This window comes from Crinia signifera, chromosome 5 (genome assembly GCF_055691185.1).
Source record: "Crinia signifera chromosome 5, ASM5569118v1, whole genome shotgun sequence".
Classification (NCBI taxonomy): Eukaryota; Metazoa; Chordata; class Amphibia; order Anura; family Myobatrachidae; genus Crinia; species Crinia signifera.
Window position 1 is genome coordinate 80,097,051 of NC_139221.1, and position 15,025 is coordinate 80,112,075.

Below are 15,025 nucleotides of genomic sequence, written 5' to 3' on the forward strand. Positions count from 1 at the left end.
TAATCGCTCTCCGTACGAGGAATGGCGGGATTCCATTGGCACATTACAGCATATCACTCCGACGCTAGCTTGATGGAGCATTAGTCACCCAGTGGTGGAGGATTGTATTGCATGGCGTGCGCCCACGCCCCTTGGCGGACAGGAGGGCAAGAAGAAAATTGGAACGCCAGAACCTCCACCACGGCAAGCTGGCGGCAATGATGAGAGGCGCTACATCTGTACCTGGTCAAAGCAAAACATCAAGTTAAAATGGCTCTAGTGGGGTATAGCTCCAAGCCGTCAGCATTGACAGCAAGGTAGAGCCAACAAAATTATATTGGCTGGAGCTGGTTGCATCCTGTTGGATCTACTAATTTTAGTAAGCCGGGTCCCTAGCCACATATAGGGTATAACTGTGGTCCCTGAACAATAAGAGGTAATCCTATGGGCAGTACGGATGGTTTAATGGTTAGCATTACTGCCTCACAGCCTCATGGGTTTGATTCCCACCATGGCTCTAACTGTGCAGAGTTTGTATATACTCCCCGTACTTGCGTGTGTTTCCTCCGGGTACTCTGGTTTCCTCCAACAATCCAAAAATATACTGGTAGGTTAATTGGCTCCCAACAAATTAACCCTAGAATGTCTGTGTGTGTGTGTGTACACACATGTGGTAGGGAATATAGATTGTAAGCTCCACTGGGGCAGGGACTGATGTGAATGTTCAAATATTCTCTGTAAAGCGCTGCAGAATATGTGTGCGCTATATAAGAAACTGTTAATAAATAAATAATAAATAAATCCCTGGAACAACAACAAAAAGGTACTGTATTCCCAGCAAATCACCTAAATATTTGACTCGGAGCATGGTGAAGTTAGTAGCGGCCGTCCACTTGTTCCAGTGTGGCCCTCTACCTGCACAACACTATAGAGTTTTTTTTAACCACCATGAGCAAGGACAGTTTTGTGCAACCTGCTTGAAGGTGGGCAGAGCCGAGGCAGCACCCACTGAGTGGAAGAAGATTCTGCCCACGTTGCCACCCATACGGCCATATGGAGCGCCCCAGGCGAGTCGGGGTGGGGGCGCCCCGGTGCCGGGGGGTACCTGTTGCGCCGTCTGGGGAGCGGGCAGGGGGGGGTCCATGCTGGCGTCTGACAGGAGCCTGCAGTGGTGTCCTTGCCATGCGGGTACCTGCGGCACTGTGTATAAAGTTGCCCGGGCGGGGGGTCCCTGCAGTGAATAAGAAATAACTAGCACTATGCGGCGGCGTGGGAAGCCCTTCTGTTTTGAAAACACTGGCCGCACGCTGATTGGCTGAATCTCAGCCAATCAGCGTGCGGCCAGTGTTTTCAAACCCGGCAGCGCTTCCCGCGCCGCCGCATAGCCCGGCGGATAGCGCTAGTTATTTCTTATTCACTGCAGGGACCCGCCGCCAGCTTTATACACAGCGCCGCAGGTAACCGCGCGGCAAGGACACCACTGCAGGCTCCCCAGACGGCGCAGCAGGTACCCCCTTTGCACGGGGGGCGAGGGGTGAACTGCCGCCCCCCAGTGGCCAGCGCTCCTAGGCAAATGCCTAGACCTGCCTAGTGGTGGCGCCGGCCCTGAGTCTCCCTTCTCGCAACATAGTCAGATGATGCAGAGAAGGACTGGAGGCTGCCATAATATAAGGAAAATAGGCTATTATCTAAGGGAGGATGTTCACAGGGGATTGTATGTTAGGATGGAAACAAAGTATCTAGGAACAGTATCTTAGGAGGAAGAAAGGTACTATAACCTGACCAACCCACAGCCATGGGCAATATGTAAAAGCCTGCAAGGTGCAGATTGTTTGGAAATATTTGGGAGTCTACCCATAGATTTAAAGTGCCAATCACATCAATTTTCTCTTGTAAATGATCGCCATTATAAAATAACAGGCAGACTCACAGAAATTCCCAAACAGCCTGCACCCCATAGGCTACTACCAGGGCCAGAATAACAATGGGCAAATGTAACTGCAGCTCCAGGCTTGCAAACAAAAATAGGCCAGCAGGATAATCACCCGACAGAATCCAGGGGGCCACATGGTTGGCAAAAAGTATTAAGGTGAACATTTACTAAAGCTTCTAAAAATGCCCATAGCAGCCAATCAGATTCTGTTTTTCATTTTCTAAAATGTAATGGTTGCTGATTGGTTGCTATGGGCAACATCCCCTGTTTTCATATTAAGAAGGATTAGTAAATTTACCCCTAAAATTGCATTCCTATTTAACACATTTATGCAATTTTGTACATTCCTATTTAGGGAGACACTGGGGCTAATAGTGTATGGGTTCTACATTGGCCTCACCGCCTCCACTTTTCATAATAGGCCCTTGTACATTTTTATCTCCAGGGTCATTAGGCCCTTAAACCAGCCCTGGCTACTACATATGGGACCTTATTCTGGTTGACTCGCAAGGCTGTGTATTCGCAGCCTTGAGAGTCCACCAGACACCCCCCTGCAAATGCCGGGCCATTTTTTTGTAAATTTCCTTGTGTTAAGTTTTAACAAAAATGGTTAATACTTGTAGCAATTTTCGTATGTGACAGTGGAATAGTGAATTTTAAGAACTTGTCCCTGACCCTATAATTAACCCAATATATCTCAAACTCCGAAGACTATTCACAATTATTCTTAAAAAACACGAGTATCAGACACGTCCTACAGCACATAGCTGTGATGGGCAGAAACTACGAGGACCAGAGGCGTAGCGAGGGCGGTGCCGGTGGAGCACCAGCTCCGGGCGCAGGAAGGTATCATGGCGCCAGAGCTGCGCCGGCACCGCCAACTCGCCCGCTCCCCTGCCGCGCCGCCGCCATCTCCCTCGCTGGCTCCCGGCGAGTCCCCGCTGTGGGAGACCGTGACGCGGTGCTATTTAAAATTCACCTCTCCCGCTGGACCGCTAGCCAATAGGCGCTTGCGGTCCAGCAGCCAATCAACTGGTGGCTGCTGGACCGCGAGCGCCTATTGGCTAGCGCGGTCCAGCGGGAGATGTGAATTTTAAATAGCAGTGCACGTCTCCTAGCCAGGCATCCCAGGCATAGGCGTGCGCACGGAGGGAGGGGGGGACTAGCCACAGCCCGGAGCCGCGCGGTGTGTGGGGTGGGGACTAGCCGCACTTCTGACATCACAGACAGCTGTCAATCAAAGGGGGCACCTGCTGGGATCCAGCTGCGGGAATGTGCTTGTCCACCTGGCAGAGTGGTGACAGACTCGCCCCAATACCCTAAATCACTTCACCTGAGAAGTAGCTGGTGGGGGATAAGCATTCTGCCCACACTTCTGCCCATAGCCTCACCATGAAGGGGGGAGAAGAGGGAGAGGACACACTGCTGACGCCTTTGCTTCGCACAGGGAGGAGGAGCCGCTGCCATTGTCTGATGAAGGAGAGAAAGTAATGGTGAGCATCCCAACAACGCGAAACATGCCCTTGCTCCAGGCACCGTGGCACCTAGCTACACCGCTGACGAGGACTGTGAGTAAAGTTCAAACTTTACGGGACTCAAACCTGAACTAGTACAGCTCATGCGCTATATAAGTGCAATGCCGGGTCAGTCTATAGTTCATTATACTGCATTATACCTGGGGCTATTTCCCATATGTAACGCAGTGGTGGCCAAACCAGTCTTCAAGGAGCCCCTAATAGTTGATGGTTTTCCAGGCCACCTATGGATCTGTAGAAGGGTACGGGTCATAGGCTCGACACTATGAAGGTAGACATACATTAGGTTGACCACTAAAGGTCTACAGGGCTTAGGTCGACGCATGAAATAGGTCAACGGGGTCAGAAGGCAGACACAAGCATTCGGTAGACAATGGGAAGGTCAACAGTCAAAATGTTGACATGAGTTTTTCACTTTTTTTTGTCCAGAATTTCAACGTACTGTAAGTGGACATGGACACTGTATCCGTGTACCGCTGCGCTCACCATGCTTCAGGCACGGTGCCTCCCTGCGCTCGGCCTCCGCACACTATTATATCCCCCACAATGCCCTAGTGGATGGTAGCGTATGAAATACCGGCTTTCTAAGCAATCTGACTAGATCACTGAAGGTGCCCACGTGATGCGCACCGTGCATTTTGGACTAGATCGCAGACCATCTAGTTCAAAAGGCATGTGATATGCTAAAGCAGTGCGTTTTGAACTAGATGAGATCTAGTCCATAAAGTAAGTCGCACATACTTTTTTGGACTTCACAATGTGATATGTGTAGGAGCACGCATCGCAAGCTCAAAACGCACCATGTGTGGGCACCTTAAGAAATGGAGCACTGATCGCTCCGTGTGTATAGCCCAGGGTGATGGCGTCGCCATTGCACACAGGGAAAGACAGTGATTGCATTGTCTTTCCTGCTAGATTGCGGGGCTTTGCCTATAAACAATAGGCAATGCCCTGCGCTCCACAAATCGCACAGCACACATCACGGTGTGCATTGCAGGTGTACCACGAGGTGTATAAGCACGTCGCTCAGCCTCTCAACACCCATCGCCCCAAGTACATGGGGCTTGGGTCCTCAAGGCCCGGATTGGTCACCCCTGAAATAATGGGGGGAAAAAAAAAAAACCAAAATGACAAAGACTCATTTCAATGAAACACTTAAAAAAAATGAATGGGAGGATTGGTGCATGTGTGGATGAGCCAATCAAGTCTTTAATATATATATAGAAAGGGGTATGCACGAGTGTGTCCTCCAGCACCTCTTGAAAAGGTGCTGGAGGACACATTCGTGCATACCCCTTTCTGGTATTCCTCCCCTTTCTCAAGTGCCTTGCCTATTTGTAAGGGCCTTCTATAAAGGTTCATCATTATCGGATATCACAGATTTTTAAATAAAAGAAATTCTGGTATTGGTCATAGACTTAGCATACCGCTTTACTCTTGTGTACCCCTGAGGAAGTCTCTTCGGAGACGAAACGCGTTGGGTTTATCCATGCGGTTCCAAAGAATTCGATTCTGCCAATGCTTATAATAATTGTTTTTAAGAAATGTTATTGAGAATGTCCGATTGTCTTTTTGCCTAATAACTGAGCACACGACAAGGTGGTGGGAATTCTCAATCAGCGCCCTCTACATCTATCTTTTTGTCTTTGCCTTCATCTCCCACTAACAGGGGAGATTTTGTAGAGGTAGTACGCTTTACACCATTGGAAGCGCTCTCAGGGTTAACACATTATATATATATATATATATATATATATATATATATATAACAAGAAAAAAGAGTGCACTCACCAGACTTTCCAATCCTTTAAAACAAGTCCTTTAATTAATCATATTAAAAGGGGTATGGTCGACGTTTCGGGTCACTGGGGACCCTTTGTCAAGACAGCAGTCAAAAGCAGCTCCATACAGCATAAAATCAGAAACTCAAATGACCGGTTTAAGTACCATTCACCCGCTGCGGAGCTCCGCCCACCGCCAATTAGTTTATTACAACAATCATATAATATTAATCACAGTCTGGAGAGAGACACCGCTCTCTTATTACTTATTACAGATTCTCTGATACATTTTTAAGATGAGGATTTAGTCACATACCTATTGAGATGTGCCGCTCGTGGCTTACCTCGGCGTGCGTTCCATCTGTCACTACTTCCGCAACCATCTGCGGTTCAACTACCGGAAGTTCCGGATATCTCGTGCAGCTAACTAAGCTGTCCGGCGAGATCTCTTGATGTGTGTGCTGATCTAAGCACACCAATGTAAATCGCATAAATTATTAACATTAACGCCGTAGCCAACGGTGACTCAAAACCTCATTGAATATAGATGCAGCGGAACCTATCATACAGCGTGTTCTAGCACTCACGGTCATTCTAAGCTTTCACAAAAAAAATTGACATACATTTAAAATTACATATATTGGCACAGATAAACCCAATTCGCGCAGCCAAACTAAAGAAGTTTGACTGCATCCAAGGGGCTGCTCTGTGTCAACTTATCCTACATGTGCATATAGAGATTGTCTGGCGAGACTGTACAGAGAAAAAAAATTTTTTATATTAGAAAAAAATCCCTTTACTACAAAAGATACTCCATGAAGCAAAAAGATGTGAAAAAATCATTGTGAAAAAGAATTTTATATGAAAAAAAATTTTTTTATGAAAATTTTTTTTTATAAAAAAGAAAACTTGAGTTATCTTGAGTAATCGAATATCTGATTCCACTCCACTCAACCCCTGAAAAGAGGGGGAGTCCTCTTGTCGAGAGTGTCCATCTAATTGTGCGTGGACCTCCATCTAAAGGAAGATACTTAGGGAATTTTTCTCGTTGAGGCCTTTCGGGGCAACCGTATCAAGGAAATGAATCCAATATGCTTCCTTCTTAAGAAGCTCCAGTCCTCTATCCCCTCCTCTCAGAGGTGGTGCAATCCAGTCTATGACCATATGTCTTAAATTGGTGACTTGGTGTCCTTCACGCAAGAAATGCGCAGCCACGGGTTTGTCTGTCACTCCAGTTTCGATTGCCAGTCGGATAGAGGAGCGATGCTGGTTCATCCGTTCACGCATTGTGCGTATGGTCTTTCCCACGTACATGTGGCCACATGGGCATTTCAAGAAATAGACCACATGGTCTAGTTGGCAATGTAATCTGTGCTTTAGGAAGATCTTCTTTCCATTATGTGGGTGGCAAAATGATGGACCACAGATCATTGATCGACAGGTTAGGCATCCCGTGCACTTGAAGCATCCTTTTCTCGTGGATCCCAGATTTCTGGTCTGTACTCCATGTATCTGGTTGGTACGGTATAGATGATCTTTTAAATTTAGACCTCTGGAGATACTGAGGAGTGGCGTTTTCTTATCCAGCTTCTTAAAAGCAGGGTCTGTAGCGACCAATGGCCAGTTCTTTCTGATGCTCCTCTGGACTTTGTTCAGATTCGTGTCACAATGTACATTAAGAATCATCCTGTTAGGATTGGTGCTGGTGGTGCTCTCTTGGCCTTTTAGGAATTTTTCTCTAGCTTTGCCCAAACACTTCGCTACTGTTGATCTTTTGTAGCCTCTGTTAACAAAGCGTTCACAACATTCCTTGATTTGCTCCTCAGCCAATTGATCGTCGGAGTTATTTCGAAGGACCCTTAGGAGTTGTGAGACAGGAAGGTTCGATTTCAGGGCATTTGGGTGATGGCTGGTTGCCCATAACAGGGTATTCCTGTCAGTTTCTTTCCTGTACAGCGTATACGCAATACTTTGTCCTGATCTAAATACTGTGACATCCAGAAAGTTCATTGAGTCCTTATCAGCTGCTGCTGTAAACCTAACTGGACTTTGTAATTTATTTAGATGCTCCACCATTGCGAAAAAACTATCTGTCCCTCCTCGCCAGACAATGAAAACATCATCGATGTATCTTTTGAAATATAGCATTTATACATGTGCATTTATAAACTGTGTATTCTGTAATTACTGTGTACCACATTATGGCTACAAGCTTAGGCTTTTTGGAGGAAGGGCAAATCAGTGAGGCAGAGACAAATATAATTAGCTTGACTGATGACGAAATTGACAGAATTTTATTTGACGAATTAGACTTTGGTAGTATTCCATCACAAACATCGACTGATCGTTACCACAAATTATATCGCTTAAAGAAAAGGGAGATAGATCTGTTGCTACACGGACAATTTCTCTCTGAATATTCAAGAAAGAAAAAGATCCCTAGGGGCTTTCGGGTAGCGAATACCCCCACCATCGGACGTAGGAATCCAGCGTTCTGCGTCCGATGGTGTGGAGTTTTAAACAAATGTTCCCTTGATTTACTAGCCTTGGTAATAGAAGAAGTTGGTAGTGAGCTAAAAAAAGTTAAGACAGATCTAAAAGAATTAGAAAAAGATTCCCTGCCTGTTCTTAAAGCAGACAAGTCAGAAGATTGGTTAGACCGCTTACAGAAACAAACAGATAAATACAAGGTAGATCTGATAGCGTTTAAACGCAAGAAGCTGGACCAAGTAGACAGCGATTACCAACAACACACAGTCTACCGCTGGCTGTCTGGTGACAACAGCAGCAATAGGGCAGGGCGAGCTAAAAGAACTTTTTACAATCGTCAGCAATATACTGACAGTGGTAACGAAAGGTACCAATCTCAGTCATCGTCAGAAGCAGAATTCTCAGATTCCCTGCCCCCACAGGGCCCCTCTACCTCTACCTCTACTGCTTTTTTAGGCCCAGGTTTGGGACTTCAATACCCAAATCAAAATACAAGAAAAAGAGGCCACACCCGAGAAGAGGGGGAAAGAAGAAGAAGAGGACGCCCAAGAGGACGCAGGGGAATGAGGAATTAATTTTCAATTTGTCGAGTCACACATTAACATCTGCAGAAACCTCCTTACTGAGTAAAGGCCTGTCCTTCATCCCCACTAACAGACACGACCCCTTTAAGTGGACAGTGGACCAGTACAAAATAGGACGGAAGTTAAGACTCCGGGAATATTTTGATAATAAAGTGACACCGACAACTGGACAGAGTATAGACAAAAATTTCTTTAAAAAACCGAGTTATTTTGACCCAACCTCACAGAACTCTAGCTTAAAGACTTTTTTAAGAATGACGAAGGCTGAAACCGAAGAGAAAAAAGAAAAGGGTAGTCATCAATTTGATAATCTGACAGCACAAGAGAGACAGGCTTTGAAATCTTTGAAGACAAATAATGAGCTTGTAATACGCAGAGCGGATAAGGGGGGAGCTGTAGTGCTCCAAGACTTTCACTCATACAATCTAGAAGTAATGAAGCAACTGTCTGATGTCTCTACCTATTGTAAAATGAGGTTCAACCCTATGTTGAAAATAAAGAAAAAAGTGGACAATTTGTTGGACTTGGGGAGGACACAGGGCTGGCTAGACGAGGATACCTACTCATTTCTAATGGTGGAATATCCAGTCTGCCCAGTCCTGTATACCCTCCCGAAGATCCACAAATCCCTGGAGAACCCACCTGGGCGCCCGATAATTTCGGCGCGAGGGTCGGTCCTACAACCCCTGGCTAGGTTTCTAGACTTTCATTTGCAACCTATTGTCAAAGCCACCAACACCTATTTGAGGGACACAGGCCACTTTCTTAAAGATCTAGACCAGATCAGCTTCCTACCGGAAGATGCGATCCTATGTACAATGGACGTCTGCTCATTGTACACCATTATTCCGCATGAAGCAGGTCTCTCAGTGATTGCTGAGGCCCTGACAAATAATGGGCAGGTAAACCCTCCGACAGATTTTTTGGTAGAAATGTTGAGATTGGTATTGGAACAGAATCACTTTATGTACCAAGGCGGGTTCTATACCCAACAAACCGGCACCGCTATGGGCTCAAATGTAGCGCCAACCTATGCGAATTTATATATGGACCACTATGAGCGCCAACACATTACTATGACCTATGCTGAGAATTTGCTATATTTCAAAAGATACATCGATGATGTTTTCATTGTCTGGCGAGGAGGGACAGATAGTTTTTTCGCAATGGTGGAGCATCTAAATAAATTACAAAGTCCAGTTAGGTTTACAGCAGCAGCTGATAAGGACTCAATGAACTTTCTGGATGTCACAGTATTTAGATCAGGACAAAGTATTGCGTATACGCTGTACAGGAAAGAAACTGACAGGAATACCCTGTTATGGGCAACCAGCCATCACCCAAATGCCCTGAAATCGAACCTTCCTGTCTCACAACTCCTAAGGGTCCTTCGAAATAACTCCGACGATCAATTGGCTGAGGAGCAAATCAAGGAATGTTGTGAACGCTTTGTTAACAGAGGCTACAAAAGATCAACAGTAGCGAAGTGTTTGGGCAAAGCTAGAGAAAAATTCCTAAAAGGCCAAGAGAGCACCACCAGCACCAATCCTAACAGGATGATTCTTAATGTACATTGTGACACGAATCTGAACAAAGTCCAGAGGAGCATCAGAAAGAACTGGCCATTGGTCGCTACAGACCCTGCTTTTAAGAAGCTGGATAAGAAAACGCCACTCCTCAGTATCTCCAGAGGTCTAAATTTAAAAGATCATCTATACCGTACCAACCAGATACATGGAGTACAGACCAGAAATCTGGGATCCACGAGAAAAGGATGCTTCAAGTGCACGGGATGCCTAACCTGTCGATCAATGATCTGTGGTCCATCATTTTGCCACCCACATAATGGAAAGAAGATCTTCCTAAAGCACAGATTACATTGCCAACTAGACCATGTGGTCTATTTCTTGAAATGCCCATGTGGCCACATGTACGTGGGAAAGACCATACGCACAATGCGTGAACGGATGAACCAGCATCGCTCCTCTATCCGACTGGCAATCGAAACTGGAGTGACAGACAAACCCGTGGCTGCGCATTTCTTGCGTGAAGGACACCAAGTCACCAATTTAAGACATATGGTCATAGACTGGATTGCACCACCTCTGAGAGGAGGGGATAGAGGACTGGAGCTTCTTAAGAAGGAAGCATATTGGATTCATTTCCTTGATACGGTTGCCCCGAAAGGCCTCAACGAGAAAAATTCCCTAAGTATCTTCCTTTAGATGGAGGTCCACGCACAATTAGATGGACACTCTCGACAAGAGGACTCCCCCTCTTTTCAGGGGTTGAGTGGAGTGGAATCAGATATTCGATTACTCAAGATAACTCAAGTTTTCTTTTTTATAAAAAAAAATTTTCATAAAAAAATTTTTTTTCATATAAAATTCTTTTTCACAATGATTTTTTCACATCTTTTTGCTTCATGGAGTATCTTTTGTAGTAAAGGGATTTTTTTCTAATATAAAAAATTTTTTTTCTCTGTACAGTCTCGCCAGACAATCTCTATATGCACATGTAGGATAAGTTGACACAGAGCAGCCCCTTGGATGCAGTCAAACTTCTTTAGTTTGGCTGCGCGAATTGGGTTTATCTGTGCCAATATATGTAATTTTAAATGTATGTCAATTTTTTTTGTGAAAGCTTAGAATGACCGTGAGTGCTAGAACACGCTGTATGATAGGTTCCGCTGCATCTATATTCAATGAGGTTTTGAGTCACCGTTGGCTACGGCGTTAATGTTAATAATTTATGCGATTTACATTGGTGTGCTTAGATCAGCACACACATCAAGAGATCTCGCCGGACAGCTTAGTTAGCTGCACGAGATATCCGGAACTTCCGGTAGTTGAACCGCAGATGGTTGCGGAAGTAGTGACAGATGGAACGCACGCCGAGGTAAGCCACGAGCGGCACATCTCAATAGGTATGTGACTAAATCCTCATCTTAAAAATGTATCAGAGAATCTGTAATAAGTAATAAGAGAGCGGTGTCTCTCTCCAGACTGTGATTAATATTATATGATTGTTGTAATAAACTAATTGGCGGTGGGCGGAGCTCCGCAGCGGGTGAATGGTACTTAAACCGGTCATTTGAGTTTCTGATTTTATGCTGTATGGAGCTGCTTTTGACTGCTGTCTTGACAAAGGGTCCCCAGTGACCCGAAACGTCGACCATACCCCTTTTAATATGATTAATTAAAGGACTTGTTTTAAAGGATTGGAAAGTCTGGTGAGTGCACTCTTTTTTCTTGTTATATCTATGGGCTTCACTTGCAAACTTGTGATGCTTTGAGGAGACTACCCCAGCTGGAGTAAAATGAGACCACAGCGAGTGCTACCTACCTTGGGACATATATATATATATATATATATATATATATATATATATATATATATATATATATATATATATATATATATATATATATATATATATATATATATATATATATATATATATATATTACAGGGCACAGCAACCAATAATAGGCTTGTTTTTATAGGACACTAAAATTCCTGAATATACAATATATGATTTATCTATACACACACACACACACACACACACACACACACACACGCACGCGCACGCAAGGGGCAGCAATAGCTCAACTCACAGAAGCTAATGGGACAAAATCGACTTGCCTTCTGCCATGGAAAAATTAAGAGAGCAAATGTTCTAAATGGCGGCATATTACACCTGCAACATTGGATTAAATAAACCCCAGGCTGGCTGAAAGTATTTCCTGGAAAGCTTGGTCCAGCATACCAATATCATCTATAAATATAGGTCTAGTGTCTGTGAGCCTCTGAAACACTGCCATCTGCTGGCAGAGATTGAAACTACATCTCTTGCTCACACATGCACAAACACAGAAGGTAGCAGACTAGCTTTCAAAGCTTTTGCTGTGAGCGGGTTTACTAGTGTCATATGTGTCTAGTGCAGTGATTTTTAACCTTTTTACCTTGCGGCACACTAAATTAGATTTTAAAATTGCCAAGGCACACCATGAGATCCCCACAGGGCAAAACATATTGGGACTGACAGAAAAAAAAATTCCCATATAAAAAACAATCTGTGGTCCCCACAGGTAACAAAAATACAATACATTGGCCTTGTATATGAAAAGAAGAGACTGGTAAATAGCAGTGGGGCAGATGTACTAACCAGCGTTAAGTGCATTTCTGCACTTAACGCTGGATAACTGAGGGGGGATTACGTTTACCCCAATGTATTACTACCGCAACTACTTTGCACAATGATAACAGCCCGCCAAGTTACGCTCGGCGCGGCTGTCCCCTGCAATCCCCCCCAGTGATTAGCGGCCGGGCCGATGTAATAACAGAAGCGAGTTAAACTACATCTCTCTCACACATGCACAAAGACACAAGGGTATATTCAATGCTTTTTACGAGCAGTGCTGACTGCTCGCTGTCACAGCTCACACGGTCAACTGACCCCCCTGCACATGTAGTTTCCACCTTGCTGGGTTTTTGTGGACACAGCGAGGCTCACGGTTAAATGCTCCATGCATTACCCATGGACCTCGCTGTTTGGGAGAATCCTCGCCATCAGCCAACAGTGAGGGTTCCCCTGGAACATTGAATACAGTGGCAGGTATTCAATGCGGCCGGCGAGGGGGTTAAACAGCGAGGATTGCAGAAAACCAGCGATCCTCACTGTTTAACCCCCGCACTGGCCGCTCGCTCTATTCAACGCTCTGGGGAAATCCTCGCCTTCACAGGACTGTGAGAATTCCCCAAAACAGCGAGACCTGCGGCTAATGCAGAAAACTCGCTGTATTTAGCCACGAGTCTCACTGCTTCTGGAGCCGCATACGCCATTTCCCCCAGTTGGCGTATGAGGGGGCTGCATTGAATACTGACAGGGCCGCTCGCCCACAGCATTGAATACCTGCCAATGAGCGGCCGGCACTGGGGTTAAATGGCGAAGGTCGCTTGTCCATACCCTCCAACATCTGATGGGTAGAAATCGGTACAAATCTGGAAAGGGGTGTGGCCACTGGTAAATGGGGCGTGGCCAGAATACACACATTCTACAACATCTATACACATACCACATTTTTTCTATTGATGATCATCCAATGTTTCATACATGACTTCCACAAATGCTGAGTAGGTGGTCACCAATGGCACGTTACTGATGGCAGTGTGCCCCATGAATAAAGCATGGCCAGCGTTACGTGCAATGGGCTCTCCCTGCCCCGGGCACAGCTAGGACATGCTCTAGTACAGCTTCTCCCCTGAGGTGACACGAGGAGCTTCCTTACCGTGACCTCGGATTGTCCATGGCTCCGGAGAACAGCCCTTGCACTGGGTCAGAGCAGGAGAAGCTCTGGGCAGCGGCCGCCGTCCTGCAGATAGCTGCTGGGGAGATGCCGTAGGTGAAGGAGTTCAGGCGGCCCCTGCTCACTGCGCTGACAGATGTGAAGGGAGCACCGGTGAAGGCATCCTCCGCCTCTGCCAGCTCCTGTCCCAGCACATGTATCTCCTCGTCCCCCCGCAGGACGGCCAAAGGACACATCGCCAGGAGAGGTGGCGAGGCCCGGCTGCTGCTGTGCTGGAGCTGCAGTAAGCGCATGGGAGAGAGCGCAGGAGACGGTGAGCCCGGGACATGCTGTGTGCGGGCATGCTGCAGACCGGCTGCTGCTACACCTGCAGGGCTCTCCTCCTCTGCTCCCGCACACTCCTGCAGGGGTCGCCCGTCCAGGGAGATGTTGGTGAGGAATGAGAGAGCTGCCTGTCTCCTACGGGGGTCCATGAGCTGCTGCCTCCTTACGTGCTCCAGGCTGTGGCCACCTGGGGACTGCATGGGACCCGCAATCATCATCCCATTGCTGCTCTTGCTACTGCTGGTGGCAGCCGCCATGGTGCACGTTTCTGTGAATGAATGTGCTGCTGCCGAGTGCAGGACGGGCTGACAGGAGTTCTGCACGAGTATACACAGCACAGCAGCACTATCAGCAGCAGCGAGGCACCGCTTGTTATTGCTGCCAGTGGGGCGGGATCACTGATGTATGATCCTTCCTCCCCTGTACTCTGTGTTTGCAGGCAGCAGCAATGGGCTGGAACTTCCTTCAAGTGCTGCTAGTTCTCTTCCCTTTCCCTGCACAAGTCCAATCTCTTTCCTTTCCCTGCACAAGTCCAATCTCTTCCCTTTCCCTGCACAAGTCCAATCTCTTCCCTTTCCCTGCACAAGTCCAATCTCTTCCCTTTCCTTGCACAAGTCCAATCTCTTCCCTTTCCTTGCACAAGTCCAATCTTTTCCCTTTCCCTGTATCAGTCCTATCTCTTTCCTTTAACTTCAATCTCTTCCCTTTCCCCGCACAAATCCAAGTCCAATCTCTTTCTTCCTTTTCCATACACATATTCAATATATTTCCTTTCCCTGCAGAAGTTCAATCCCTTCCCTCATATATGCAAGTGCAATCTATTTCTTCCCTTTTCATACAAAAATCCAGTATCATTATTCCCTACACAAGTCCAATAACTTCCCTTTCCATATAGAAATCCAATTTCTTCCCTTTCCCTTCACAAGTTCGATCTCTTCCCTTCGCAAGTTCGATCTCTTTCCCCTACACAAGGAAGATATCTTACCATTTCCCTATACAAATCCAATACTTTTTCCCTTTCCCTAACAAGTCCAATCCTTTCCCTGATTTATTTCCTTTCACTACACAAGTCAGACACAAGTCCAAT

General features: G+C 46.1%; 1 protein-coding gene across 1 annotated transcript in view; it reads right to left on the reverse strand.

Annotated features, from left to right (window-relative positions):
- CABLES1 (Cdk5 and Abl enzyme substrate 1) overlaps nt 1-14,354 on the reverse strand; it is a 119,540-nt gene extending 105,186 nt beyond the window's left edge. Inside the window, exon 1 of the mRNA XM_083187524.1 lies at nt 13,597-14,354. Within this exon, the coding sequence (XP_083043650.1) occupies nt 13,597-14,195 (599 nt within the window). The 5' untranslated portion in view covers nt 14,196-14,354. The remainder of the gene's footprint in view (nt 1-13,596) is intronic.
- Between the last annotated feature and the right edge of the window lie 671 nt (nt 14,355-15,025).